Source organism: Castanea sativa, chromosome 11 (assembly GCF_040712315.1).
Source record: "Castanea sativa cultivar Marrone di Chiusa Pesio chromosome 11, ASM4071231v1".
In the NCBI taxonomy this organism is placed as follows: Eukaryota; Viridiplantae; Streptophyta; class Magnoliopsida; order Fagales; family Fagaceae; genus Castanea; species Castanea sativa.
In genome coordinates, this window is record NC_134023.1 from 18,278,865 (window position 1) to 18,293,214 (window position 14,350).

The 14,350-nt window shown below is 36.1% G+C and overlaps 1 protein-coding gene across 1 annotated transcript; it reads right to left on the reverse strand.

Annotated features, from left to right (window-relative positions):
* Positions 1 to 479: 479 nt before the first annotated feature.
* Positions 480 to 1,028, reverse strand: LOC142616175 (F-box protein At3g07870-like). The gene has a single exon (XM_075789042.1). It carries the CDS (start codon positions 1,026 to 1,028, stop codon positions 480 to 482), a length of 549 nt encoding a protein of 182 aa, XP_075645157.1.
* Positions 1,029 to 14,350: the final 13,322 nt, after the last annotated feature.

Here is a 14,350-nt window from a genome sequence, read left to right on the forward strand (position 1 = left end):
CGTTAGATTATTAAGTGTATTTGGAGACACATGATTTGTAGTTTGTATTGCTTGTAAATGTTTCATAGAGCTCTGACTTGTATTGTGGAGAGATCAATATATTTATTTACTTCATCAATGGAAATAAAAAATAAAATAAAAATTCCATACAGGTTCTCTTGAAGGCTCGGTTTTTCATGCTTTGGAGTCTTTTGGTTTATGGCGTGACAACAAGCACTAATACAAATTACTTGCAAGACTGTCCAAAAGCAAAATAATCAACTAGCAACTTATTTATACGAGTTACTTGCAAGACTTATTGGCTAAAACAACCAACTAAAAACTTGTATGTTGTATCTAATTCGGCTTCATTTCTTGAATACTTCTAGCCATCTTAACTAACTTGGCTGTACTTCTTGCAATCTTACAACCAACTAACCAATCTTGAAACCAACAAATAGAATGCTTCTTGATTCTTTGCAAGAATTACACCCATACTACTATACATCTGGGCTCTTCTGCTTGCACCCATTTGATATACTGTCAAGAGTATCATCAACAATAGAAACTACTTGGTATGAATGGCAAGGGGGGAGGTCATGAATTCTTACCTTGTAGATTTCCATCGAATCTGCACTATAAACATACAAACTCTCTGGCAGATATTGCAACTCGATCAAAATGTTATGATTTGGCAGTAGACATAGAGGCCGAATAGGTCCTATCAAACGTTCAAAAGGCATCACGGTGTATTCTTTAATGCAAGACTCCTTTACACCATAAATTTTCATTGACCATATGTCATTATAATCAACCAAACTGAGACACCTTCCCAGCACTGCAATGTGGCAATCTTTCCCATCCAGTCTAGATTTACATTTACTTGGAATTGGAATATGGTGAAAATTTTCGGACTCCAAATCGAATGAAACTATAATTGTGGAACCATCTTTCTTATCTTGGCCTAACCAATGTAGTCTTCCATTAAACGAAGCTGCATAGGGTTGCATCCGAAGCAAGAACAGGTTCTTTTTGTTGATCATCCACATGGGTCTCCCTAGAGTGAACACCTCAATATGTTGTTCCTAACCCGTAGGCTGATTTTGTGCCACTATTCTGACCACCTTGTAGTCATTGGTTCCAGGATGGAAACCAAACCCAAAAGCCAACCTACTTTCATTAGTCATGGCGGGCCGTGAAGGAAACCCGTCAAAACTTGCTGCGTGAATATAGTACATGAAAAAGTTGTGTTCCACAACTTGATCCTTTACTTCAACATAGGAAAAGAACAAGACCCCACGGCAGTACAGAAAACTAGTAAACTTCTTGCTATATTCCAAGGGCATGTTGATATATTTAAGAAAAGCACTTGTGCTTTATTATTTGAGGGTTCTTTGACATCGCTCAAACAAAAATCACAATGATAAAGTTGGTCTTGGTGATGAAGGTGAGAAGGGGAATCATTTGACCAAAGAAGGATGAGGGGACAGGTGTAGGATTGAATAGAAGCTGGTTGAGAATAATCCATAGTATTTGTTTTTGATGAATGGTGCTATATTCTGTAGGGAGATCAAGAAGCAGAAAGTTATTGTAAAGTGATGATGCCAAAAATTGTTAGTTAGTCACACGGTCCTCACGTCCTCAAGACAACACCTGCACAATACAGAAAAAGAAGACCTCAAGAAAGTACTGGTGTAGTATCGACCAAATACCCTCTGAAGGTTAAGTCAGAGAACTTTCACAACTCTAAAGTGCCAGAGTTGGGGAGAATTATGCGTACCTTGATTTTTGAAGACTTTGGGTTTTTATAGTAGTGTAGAACCTACTTTTGGTTTCTTGGCCAAGAGGAATATTTCCTTGTAGAGAAAATCTTCGTAAATGCACGTATTTTACGAGATTCTTTCCATAAAGAGATTCTGTTGACTAGGGTTAACCGTGAAGCTCAAGTCATTTCCATTTGAGGTTTCTTAAGGACCAATTAAACCATGTAGGTGTCATGTGGCTTTGCCATCATCCACTTTGTATCCGTCTACTTGCTCGCCCGTCCACTACAGGTAATCTGTCCACCTACAACATCCATCGTCGTGTTGCTTCCTTTCTTTGTTTGTTAATCTGGTAAGTTACCCATGGTAGGCTCTGTAAAATCTAACCGTCTACCTTAACTTTATCCTCTTTAGTTGCCCTCTCACTCTATGGGTCCATCGCCACATTTCCTAGACGGACCGTTAGAGTAACGCTTAACACAACCTTTAGGAAATGTATCTTAATTTGACAAGCTAGCCTAGTGCTATTAATGCAGTAAGGGCACATGACATGTTTTTAGTGGTTAATTGCTCGTATCGATGCATCCTTTTGTCTTCTGTGCCATTACCTCTCTCTCTCTCTCTCTCTCTCTCTCTCTCTCTCTCTCTCTCTCTCTCTCTCTCTATATATATATATATATATATATATATATATCTATTGCTTCCCCTTTCATTTTTACTTTCCATAACAAATTTTTAGAGCCAGAGTGCTATTGTTCGCTTTCATCTCAACTGCGTTCTCTCCGTCACTTTTTGGTGACCGTTCTCCTACTGAGCTCGTCTGCTACGCTATGCTGGTAGCTTTTTCATATCATCCAATTGGTAAGCATTCGTTGCCTTATACTGTGTTCTCTTTTTGCCTTTCATTTTTTTAAAAATATTTCTTACTTATTGTTTGCGTAGACTTGTAGAGTCTTAGGGATTTAATCGTCACATGTAGGTGATAGATGTCATGGAGGTGTCGAGTGATCAATCGTGGGTCCATGAAGGAGCAGGCTACGATGAGATGTATTCGTTTGGTCATGATGACCTCGACACCTCTCCTAAAGAAAGGGATTTGTTTGCTAGTTTTCCTTTGGAGGAGGATAAGGACGTGGATGTAGACATGGTTGGATCAGAGGGAGGTACAGGAGGTGACTCCAGTAGTTCAGATGTAGTCTACGTTGATCCTCCTGTCCAGTACATTGTGGGTCCGGATGGTCTTAGGGAGTTCATCCTCCTTCCATTGTGGACGATAAACAATTTTAATTCTACTTTCAAGAAGAAACATTTCGAGACACTTAGGGAGAGGTACCAGATCCCTAACAGCATACCCATCTGTTTACCTTTTAAATCTAAAAAATGCTACTACAAGGGTGTCGAGGACGTCAGGGTATATGAGAAGATGTTTAAAGTGGGACTTCGGTTCCCTTTAAGTGCTCTTCACCATTGTCTTCTTCAATACCTTGAGCTTACTATCACCTAAATCTCTCTGAATGCTTGGAGAGTCTTCCTTGACGTTGAAGTTCTATATAGAGCCTTAAGTGATGGGGAGTGAAGGATGATGGTGGAAGAGTTCTTCCACTGCTACCGTCCGATAGAAATCACCCAGTCCAAAGGTATGTACAACTTCCTACCGAGGAAGCTTGTACTTAGGCTAGTGTGTGACACTCCCGATTCTAACAAAAATTGGAAGAGTCGTTACTTCTTCATTTAGGGTGACGACTAGATGTGTCACCTCTAGTAAGTGTCTGTCTGGTTTAAATTTTGTCTCTTATTTATTGTTGTTGATCTAACCGTTCCCTTGTTTGCAGCTCGAGACCGTCTAGAAGTGTCCTTGGAGTAGTGGAGCTTTTCGGAGAAAATTTTTGCGATTAAGTTAAAGAAGAGGGTGTGGGCTAAGCTCGTCACCTTGGGCACGATCCATTGGTACTGTGACAGTCCCGAACCTTCCGAAGCTGCCCGTCGCTATGACAGCCAGGCACACAAACGTAAATCGCTCTTTATAGTATTTTCTTTCTACTTGTAATTTTCCTAACCCTTTCTTTTCATTCATCTTGATGTAGAAATGGAGGAGGGTAGGAGGAGGGCTTACAAAAAGTAGCAGGCTACTGTAAAGAAGAAATAGGAGGGCACCTTGCCTCCTAAGGCTGCCGCCCAAGTCCCTTTGTTAATAAAGAAGAGACCGCCGGAGAAGTCTAACTGTCCCCTTATGAAGCCCGAGGTGGCGGAGTCAACTGTCGGGGTAAAAGCTGAAACAGAGAAGACTGCTACTCTGCCCGGTCCGGGGAAGGGCAAGGGTTTAATGACAGGTCAGGCCCTCGTCGCCTAAAAGCCACCCGTCCTCCTCCGCGAGGACCCTCAATACGCCCTCGAGCAGCTGTCATCCATCATCAAAGCTGATGATTACAAGGACTTGAGCAGTCATGCAACAGAGGCGATGGGGGAGACGGGTCTCTTCAGCATCACACAGGTAAATTTTCCCGTCCGTTTCTTTTTTTGAGTCAATTTGTCTCCATCCTTTTTTTAACCCTTCTTTTTGGCTCTTGATAGGCCAAGAATGTATTGACCCATTGTGATTAATTAATTGATTAATTACCCAAATTTATTAATTAATCAAATTAATATGCAATGTATATGGCAGCACAAACAAATCACCAACTAAAGTATAACGCAGCGAAAAATAAAGTTGACATCATGATTTGTTTACAAATGGGGAAAACCTCCAAGGCAAAAATCCCATCGGGTGATTTTAAGGTCACCATTCCTGAGAATCCACTATTATCAAAACAAGCGGTTATAAGTAAAGGAATCCCAGTACCTTATACCAACCTACAGTTGAACCCTTACCCCCAATACCCAAGTAAAGGATGTTAGCTGCAAAGTTCTTCAGATTATCACAAATGAAGATCATGAAGTTGCTTGGTCACAAAATGCTACAGTGTACAAACACAGCAGTTTCTTCAAGATGAACTAGGGCAAACTAGGTTTCTGGTCACACTTTACTTCACTCTTGTGCAATTGTGTTCTTGTGCAACCTATGACGACCCTTAAAATAATCCTTATATATGTTTAGGGTTGTGAGAAAAGAAAGCCCAAACATACATTTACGAATTAAATGAATATAAGAACTTAAAATCTGTTTTTCATAAACCTCAACAAATACCCTATCTATCTAGCAGCTGTCGAGACTCAAGCTAAAACAGTTTTTTAAACCTCGATAGATACTAGCTATCAAGCTTTAATGAACAACACTTTTTCACTTGATTCTTAGATAGACTTGCATGGCTTTAACACTTGAACTTGAAACCTTGTTTCTTGTAGCATTAAACACATCCTAGATCTACCCAAATACAAGTAAAATGTGTTTTGTCAAAGGATTAGCTAATTACAAAAAAATGTTGGCAGGTGTTCTTAACATAAATCACATATGTCCTAACAATCTCCCCCTTTCGCAATCCGTGACAAAACCACAACAAACAAATAAACATATGAGAGAAGTCATAAATCACTCAACTCATATTCACTTATTGAATACAATAAAATCTATCTTATCACAAACTCTTGAAAAACTTTGCAAAAAGAGAGTTCATGGCTAGGAAGACTTTAAAAACCTATATTTCTGAAACACTCTAAACAAAACTCATCAAGGCATCTTAGTGTGAAACAAAAATAAAAGATTGCATACAAGATATAAGAAGTATGTGCATAAGGAGAGAAAAGAAAAAACATATGAAGAGATAGGTGAAAGAACTATAATAACAACCTCAAATATATATATATATATATATATATATATATATATATATCATCAACAAGTACAGGGTTTGCTATTACAAAGTGGTCACAAGACTTAAGGTACATGAACACTCCCCCTAACAAAGTGGTCACAAATCCTCACTACATCCCTAAAAAATATAAACACTCCCCCTAACAAAAATCTCCTATACTAACCCTCCCCCTATGAGTATGACTACTCTCATATCCAAAACTACTTCTCCTTTTTTGTCACAAGTGACAAATGGCAAGTACATCAAGTAGACATCTCATCATAACTAGGCGAGCTAGCACCATCGTCCTCATTAGCATCATCACTACTAGAGCCATCATCATTCTCATCCTTTAAAGCCGGTGGAGATGGAGAGGAAGCAATGAAACCACCTATGGCACTCTTTCGTCGTGCAATATGACCAATATGGGTGTCCACCTGACACAACTCATCATTGAGAGTGTCAAGGTGAGCATCCATGCGCACAAGTTGTGCCATGATGTCCTCGAGAGTCACCCCACTCGTGGAAGAAGAAGGAGCGGAGGTGGATGGAGCCGTAAAAGCTCAGGCTGCCTTAATTGTAGTTGCACCTCGCTCCTTTTAACGGTAGTGACGTCTATGGCACACATAACTAAGAAATGGTCCAACTCGGGATAGGAGACAAAAAAATGGTGAATGATCCACGTGATAGCCAAAGGGAAGATGGGCTTATCCCAAGTCTCCGTATCCCTATATACATCTATGAGGGAAAGAATGAAATGAGAGGAGAAGTCTATAGTAAGATGCTCTAGAAGGGAAATCAAAAATCGAGCATGGTGCTCTGTGATGGCGTTATAGAAAGACAATAGATGTAAAACAAAAGTCATCACATGTTAATGAACCTCGAACCTTTAGCAAAGGCTAAACAAGGGGTGTACTGATGATCACCCCAATCAATAGGTCGCTCACAAAAAGAAGACTTGAGCTCGACTTTGGACATAGTCCACAGACGATTACAGCCAGGGTAGTTAGGATGCGCTACCCTCGAGACATAGAGCACCTTAGATACAATATCCTGAGTGACCACGATGCTCGTACCTCAAATGTGAGTGACAAAGAGAGGTACTAAATAATCAAATCTATGCATGTTAGAGTAAAACTCCTATATGATCATGGAAGGACATGTGACCGAGATGCCACACAGTGACTCCTAACCCTTATTGTGAATGATAATTGGTAGGTCGGTATTGGAGAAGCCTAATAAAATGAGTTGGCATTCCGAATGAATGCCTCATCTAGAAATATTTCCTCAAAAATTCCTTACGGGCTTTATCATCACAGAATTGAATATGAGAGGGGATAGAAATAGAAGAGGAGGAAGCCCCAAAATGAAGAGGGTTTCGAGACGGAGTAGATTTTCGTTTAAATGCCATAGAGCAACCAACTTAAAGAAGGAGAGAGGTAGAAAGAGAGACACGCAGAAAAGCACCAACACAATCAATATCAATATAAAGATAAATAAAGGTATGTATGCATGAAAATGCATAACATGTGATATGCAAGCTTAAAAACATCATAGGCTCAGCCCAATCCAAACCTACCAGCACATAACATTACAACAAAGTAAACACACATAAAAAATGCATGAAACATTGTTATAATGCAAATTTGATGCAATTCATGATGATTTAAAACCATATAAACGATACCCATCCCAAAAATTTCACAAAAACTTCATCAATTTTGAAAAAAACCAAAAAATTTTCAAAAATCCCAAAAGTTAGGTCAGAAAACATTAAATGCATGGTAGAATGAGTGAAAAAGATCATACCAGAAGAAAGAAGATGATCTTTAAACCGAAAAACTCTTAGGAAAGAAATTTGGAATGAGAGAGAGAAAGGTTTTGGGAGGTGAAGAGTCAACAAGAGTCGAGAGAGATTGAGAGAAATGAGAAAGAATTCACGCGGATCCTATTTATAGAAACTCATAATTCTTGACAGATTGAGAGGTGTCGAGCTTTAAAGGGTTGAAGAGATATAGCTATCGAGCAGATATCTAGAGGTGTCCATAGCAAAAGGGGCTCGATGGATCAAGGAGCTATCGAGCATCTATCAAGAAGAAAGAAACTTTCTCGATGGATCGAGGAGTAGTCAAGAAGCTATCGAGATTGCAATAAAAAGAAATTGAAGAGCTTGATAGATAGCCTAGCTATCGAGAGGTGTCGAGGAGCTGTCGAGATTGCTTAAAAACAGTTTTTCAAAGAAGAGAAAAACACAGACATGAATGCAATCAAACATGCATCTCAACCAAGGATCTAACCAACATTTTAAGCTCTTAAAATCATCTCTAAAAAAATGTCATACATTCCAAAACACACACACACACACACACACACACACACACAAAACAAGTCTAACCAATTTTGTATTTCAAAAACAAGTTAAGACAGTTTAGTGAGCATACATTGACACATGCAGACCTTGTGATGGCCAAATCACATTGTACTTACACATGTATCAAAAGTAGTAAAGAATATTGCGTATAGTGTGCAAAAAACATCGCAAGATTGCATGAGTGTCCACATGTTATGAAGATTTGAGATATGAGTAAATCAATTTAACTCACACACGATCATAACTACTTGATGGGGACTATCCCCTTCGAGGTACATCCTATAACTCCTACATCTCCTAGAATATATGCTTGCAATTATATTTTAAAGTATTTTGTTTCTTTTGCTTTAATGTTTTCTTTGCATATTTTTCTTTTATTAAGCATATCATGCATGGGCATATAAGAGAGAGAAAAGAAATACCCAATTATGTTAAGCTATTTGACATTGCACTTTTGCTATGCCGAAGCATACTGGTGTCATTTTTGATTGGCAGACAATAGTGGTGAGATAGTTATTTATGCCTTTCTCTCAAGATTCTTTAGTCATTCCCATCAAAAAGAGTGATACGAGAGTTAAGTACAAGAGATTACTTAATCTTACTTATTGTTGGAAAATACAGGAAAATACATGTTTGTATCTCATACAAAATATGCGCAGCGAAAAATTAACGAATCTATTTCATTAGCAATTGATAACATGTTCTATGTAAGTTTTAGAATTAGAAAATAAGAAAGCGTACCTTAGTGTGATGAAATTCAAAACCGAAGATCAGAAGTACTTGGGAATACTTTTAATCTTCACTCCAAGCCACTCAATGCCCAAGATGTGTGGTCTCTCAATCAGTTTTCACCAAAGAGAGAATAGGAGAGTGTCCAACACTCACATACAAACCATTTCATTCCTTGTATGAAAAACACTTATGAAAAGATCTTATGAAAACCTTAATTGAAAAGCTTAATGAAATTCTGTATGTTTCTCTCCTTATATATAACTGATTATCTAATTGGGTTAGCCTTTTGGGCCTTTCCAATTGGGCTTAGGTGTGTCGCTTGGAGTGAGACCAAAAGGGACCAATAAGACACTTGCTCCAATGGGCCTTGGGCTTTTTTGTCAACTCTTGACAAGTCCAAAGTTACCATTAACTATATTTAATACCACTATATAAATATAGTTGCACTCTAGGCCTTATCTATAAATTATATTCCAAGACTTTATTGTACATCAACCCCTTCATAAAATATTCATAGTAATACAAAGTCATGGATGTAGACTGCCACTTTGTAAATTACTACATCTTAATCCTTGAGTACCCAATTTAATCCTTTATGTTATTCATTGTATATTTGTGAAATCCAATTTCATAAATATATATTTTAGTGGTTGGGCCCAACTCTCTAAATAACCAAACCTATTAAACTTATCTCAAGGAAATATTTTGTATCTCCATTAAGAGACTATGAATTCCATCTTGAGAATATATGTTCCATCAACACTAAATGTGACTGCCTAACATACTGAGGTTTTGACCGTAACTAATAGATCTCACTCCTGATATATCAAAGCAACCTACATCTCATGATCAGGTTCATTATTCTCTTAGGATTTAGTGTTGATGTAAATAGAAGTTGTGAGATTTATTATTCATTTGACAGTCATTAGGAGAATAATAAATCTCACAGCAGTCCAATTCAATATGTCTTAACTCTTAAAACATATCAACATATCAACTAGAAATCTCCATTTCTATGATTAAGACAAATCATCTTAGTTGATATGTTATAGTCTTCGCAGATGAAACGCCCAATTTCATCACCGACTACAAACTACATTTTGAGTCTACAAGAAACTTGTGATTTACATCTTTTGTGACTAAATCACATAAATCACGTACAATGCATCTCATGGACTAAGATAATATCCCACTAGTTCATTTATAAATAGTCTCATATAATTAAACAATTTAATTATTAATGACATACCAATAAATTGGATTTTAAGGCATAAACCCCAACAATCTCCCACTTGCCTTCAAAGACAATTTATCATATATCTGACACTTACTTCCCTTTAGAGTAATTTATAATCACTCTAAGGCAAGGCTTGGAAACAAGTTACAACAAAATTTATTGCATAAATTATCTTTTCTACTACTATTTCTCATGTACTCATATCTCTCTAATGAGAAGATACTATTTACACTTAATGTGTATCTTCACAACTTAGAGTGAACACATATCTTGAAGTTCAACTTCATAATGTGTATCTTCACCACCTAGGATGAACACATATCTTGAAGTCCAACTTCATAAATCACAATCAAACTACAAGTCAGTATTTGTACATCCAGTAACTATCAAAACTTCACTTCTGTGGGCCTAGTATTTAGCATAGCATAAAGACTTCCTATCATTTTGATATAAGGAACTGTCTTAATACGCTCTTCCTTTTATATGTCTTAGGACCATAATCCTATATAAAGGAACTTCAAACTTAAAAGGAAAGAATCATTTCTTGAAGTATTAAATGCTATACTTGGCTAGAATCTAATCTATTTAAGTAGTTTGAGATAGACTCAACATCCTAATTTTTGAATATTAACAAAGTTTAATTCTTAGGATGTGACTAGTCTTTCCCAAGTACTTTATATCAAACTGGACTAGACAACCAAAAACTCCATTGATGACAATAACTCTACATCATTCTAAATGATTAGAATGTCATCAACATACATTAAGAAATTTATTATTCTATATAACTTTTACGCACATGAGGCCTTCCAATACTTGTTCAAAATCAAACAATTTGATTTCTTGATCAAAGATGATATTTTATGATTCATATGCTTGCTTTAGTTCATAAATAGAATTTAAGCAACTTGCATACTAAACACTACTGGTTCTTTGTTATGTACAAGTCTAGTTACATCACAAAGATGTCTTTCTCAAGATTGCTACTAGATGAAGCTTTCTTGACATTCATTGCCATATTTCATCCAAATGAAATATAATGGATAAGAGAATCTAGATAGTGTCAAACTTTACTATTGGTGAAAAAATCTTTTCATAGTTGAACCATTTCTTTCTGAATAAATCTTTTTGCCACTAGTCTTGACTTTGACGGTTTGCACCTTCAATTCTATCAATCTCATTTTTCTTGTAGACCTATTTGAGAACAATAGGCTTAATGCCATTAGGAGCCTCTACAAGTTCTAGACTTTAAATAGAATTTATTTTCAAAACAATCTGAATTGATCAAATGATTCTAACAAGGACTTGTGGATCATATCCATATGAGATTAACATTTAATCTCTTCATCCAAGAATTCCAATTCATTTCAAAAATAAAATATTTTCATTAAATGATATAGAATTGGAACTCCTTAAGCCTTTCTTAGCACTCAATATGATTCATACCAAACATCTCATTTAGACTTAATATAAAGTCTAAAACTAGTACTAACTCTTGCATCTCATGCTTTAGTACAATTGAAATAGAAGCCAATCTTATATTTCAGCATTTCAATGGAGATTATGATCATATCATAAGCTATCTTCCATCAATGTATCTTACAAAGGAAATCACGACAATGCTGAATCGAAACATATTTATGTACTTCAGCTCCTTTAAGCACCATGTCCAAAATTATCTCTTAGTTAATGTGATTCAGTTAAAATAGTAGCTAGAGAACCAAATTATGACAACTTTATTTTGAGAGTATGAACATAATTACAGGGATATTATATTTTGCAACCATAACCATATAATATGGAACCCAAAAACCATACTATACTAGGTGCAACGACAACCTAATCCTGTAATTAATATTCCTCGGAAGCGAGGTCATACCAATCACTATGATCAGCCGAGAATCATTCTCATTATTAATGCTATCATGGTAACTCTTACCAAACAAAAATAATTTGCCGCTTTTCCTTTAGCCTCTAAGTAATAATGACATAGCTCCGAAATGAGGTTAACATTACACTTAGTCTAGTGTACACCATTGCCTAGAATCAATGTAAGTCACCAAGTAACTCCACGGAAGCGTGGTCATTCTCAATGTAAAAACACACTTCATCTATCATTAAGAAGTTTAACCTATAGTACCATGAATTAAACACCCTTCAAAGGGAGCAAGGCATATGCGCCAAGGCGAGGTGCCTAATCACACTACTATAAACCAGCAATGAAGGCCGTGAGAATCAACCCTTGAATCTTTCTCCCACTAGAAATTTTAAAACAAGTGGTCGTCCTAAAAACATTGTGATTTAATCACAATTTTAACCCTACACATCAAATGTGTTTAATTGTTTAAATTCAATGTGATGTTACTAAGTCACGTCATTATAGCATAATGAACATTCGTGCAATCACAAAGAAGTTTAACCTTGTAATCCGTGAAATAAATACCCTCCGCAGGGAATGCAAGACTCAAAGTCAAGACAAGGTATTTATTCACATTACAATAAACTTAACAAAAGGGTTATTTAAGCACTCTCACTTGTTATTTGAGTTTTTCTTAAATAATTGTGATCCCATCACAACTAATAACCTTGCACTTGTTCAAGACTTTAATCTCATTAGAATCACTAACTAAAATGGAAGTCCTAAACCATTTAGGATTCCTTAAACACTAATGAATCAAAAATTAGTTATAAAGAACTCTATACTTAATTTCCTAGATGAAAGGTTCTAATCTAATTAGAAACTATATACATTTTAATTAAGCTTTAATCTCATTAAAAATTCTAATTAAAATAAATTAAGGACTTTTAAACATATAACAATTCCAATCTCATTAGAATGTTTGTTAAAAGACAAGTCCCAAACTATTTAGGACTAAGAGTTCTATTTAACTAATATCTTTGATTTCATTAGGTCTTTTAGTTAGAACCATGTGTAATCTCATCACACACATCTTTGTTCTTTATATAGATGAAAAACACTTAGAAAAGATTCTGAATATCCAGTTCTCGATCGATCGAGAATGTACCTCGATTGATTGAGAAAAGTTCTGGCTGCTTGATCGATCCTCGACAGATTCTGAATCGATCGATGCTCGACAGATCCTCGATCGATCGAGAAAACTTCTACCAGCTCGATCGATGCTCGAAAGATGCTCGATCAATCGAGCGTCGCAATTTTTGAAATTTTCAGAATTTTTCTAAGACATTTTTTTTAACGTTTTCATGAACAAAACAATCATCATATGAACATAATGGACACAGATTGATATCTAAACTAATTATCATTGATGCTATAGCCTTAAAAATTAGGTTAACATACTTAGACTCAAATTTTAAACAACATCATAACATCAAAATTAGTTTTCATCAAATCATAGTTTCAACAACCATGCAGAAAATTAAATTTCTCACAACATGAAACTATTGTCTCTAATTCCCAAAACTCTCATAACATGTTATACAATTCGAATTGAAGACCGCTCTAATACCATTTGTTGGAAAATACAGAAAAATACCATATGTGCAGCGAAAAATTAACGGATCTACTTCATTCACAATTGATAACATGTACTATGTAAGTTTCAGAATTAGAGAATAAGAAAGCGTACCTTGGTGCAGTGAAATTCAAAATTGAAGATCAGAAGCACTTGGGAATTCTTTTAATCTTCACTCCAATTCTACTTAATGCCCAAGATGTGTGGTCTCTCAATCAGTTTTTCATCAAAGAGAGAATAGGAGAGTGTCCAACACTCACATACAAACCATTTCATTCCTTGTATGAAAAACACTTATGAAAAGGTCTTATGAAAACCTTAATTGAAAAACTTAATGAAATTCTGTATGTTTCAAAACAAACAAAAACATGTCAAACAAAACAATACATAAAAATTATATTGACTCAAAATAAGAAAGCAAAAAACATAAGTAATGTGAAAACAAAAACAAGAAGGGGAAAGAGAGAAAAAATGACTAAATCACTTGGAGCCCTTTTCCTTCCACACCTTGGAAGTACCTTTCCTTTTAGCGAATCGTTCAACCGGCACTGAGGGGGAAGAATTGCAACCATTCAAGTTTGAGAGGAACATGAGGGCCTTGAGGATATCTCCTAGAGAAGCAAGAGAGGATGAAAACTTACTAAGGTTTCCAGATGAGACCATGCTGTTGCTTTGTTGAGTGGCTTGCCACTTATAGCAATTAGGTCAAGTGTGTCCAGTTGTTAGGATGTGTGCCCCTAAATCTTATTGCATGATGCTATGTATGTTATTATGTATGACTTAATGTTGTGTTTAATGAAGTTGTTTTTATTATTATCTAAAAATAATGGTAACATGAATATTGGGGCATTATCATATAGTTCATGAGATGCATAGTATGCGATTTAGTCACAGAAATAAATCACAAGTTCTTTGTAAACTCAGAATTTTAGTTCGTAGTCGGTAATAAAATTGGGCATTTCATTTGCGAAGACTATAACATATCA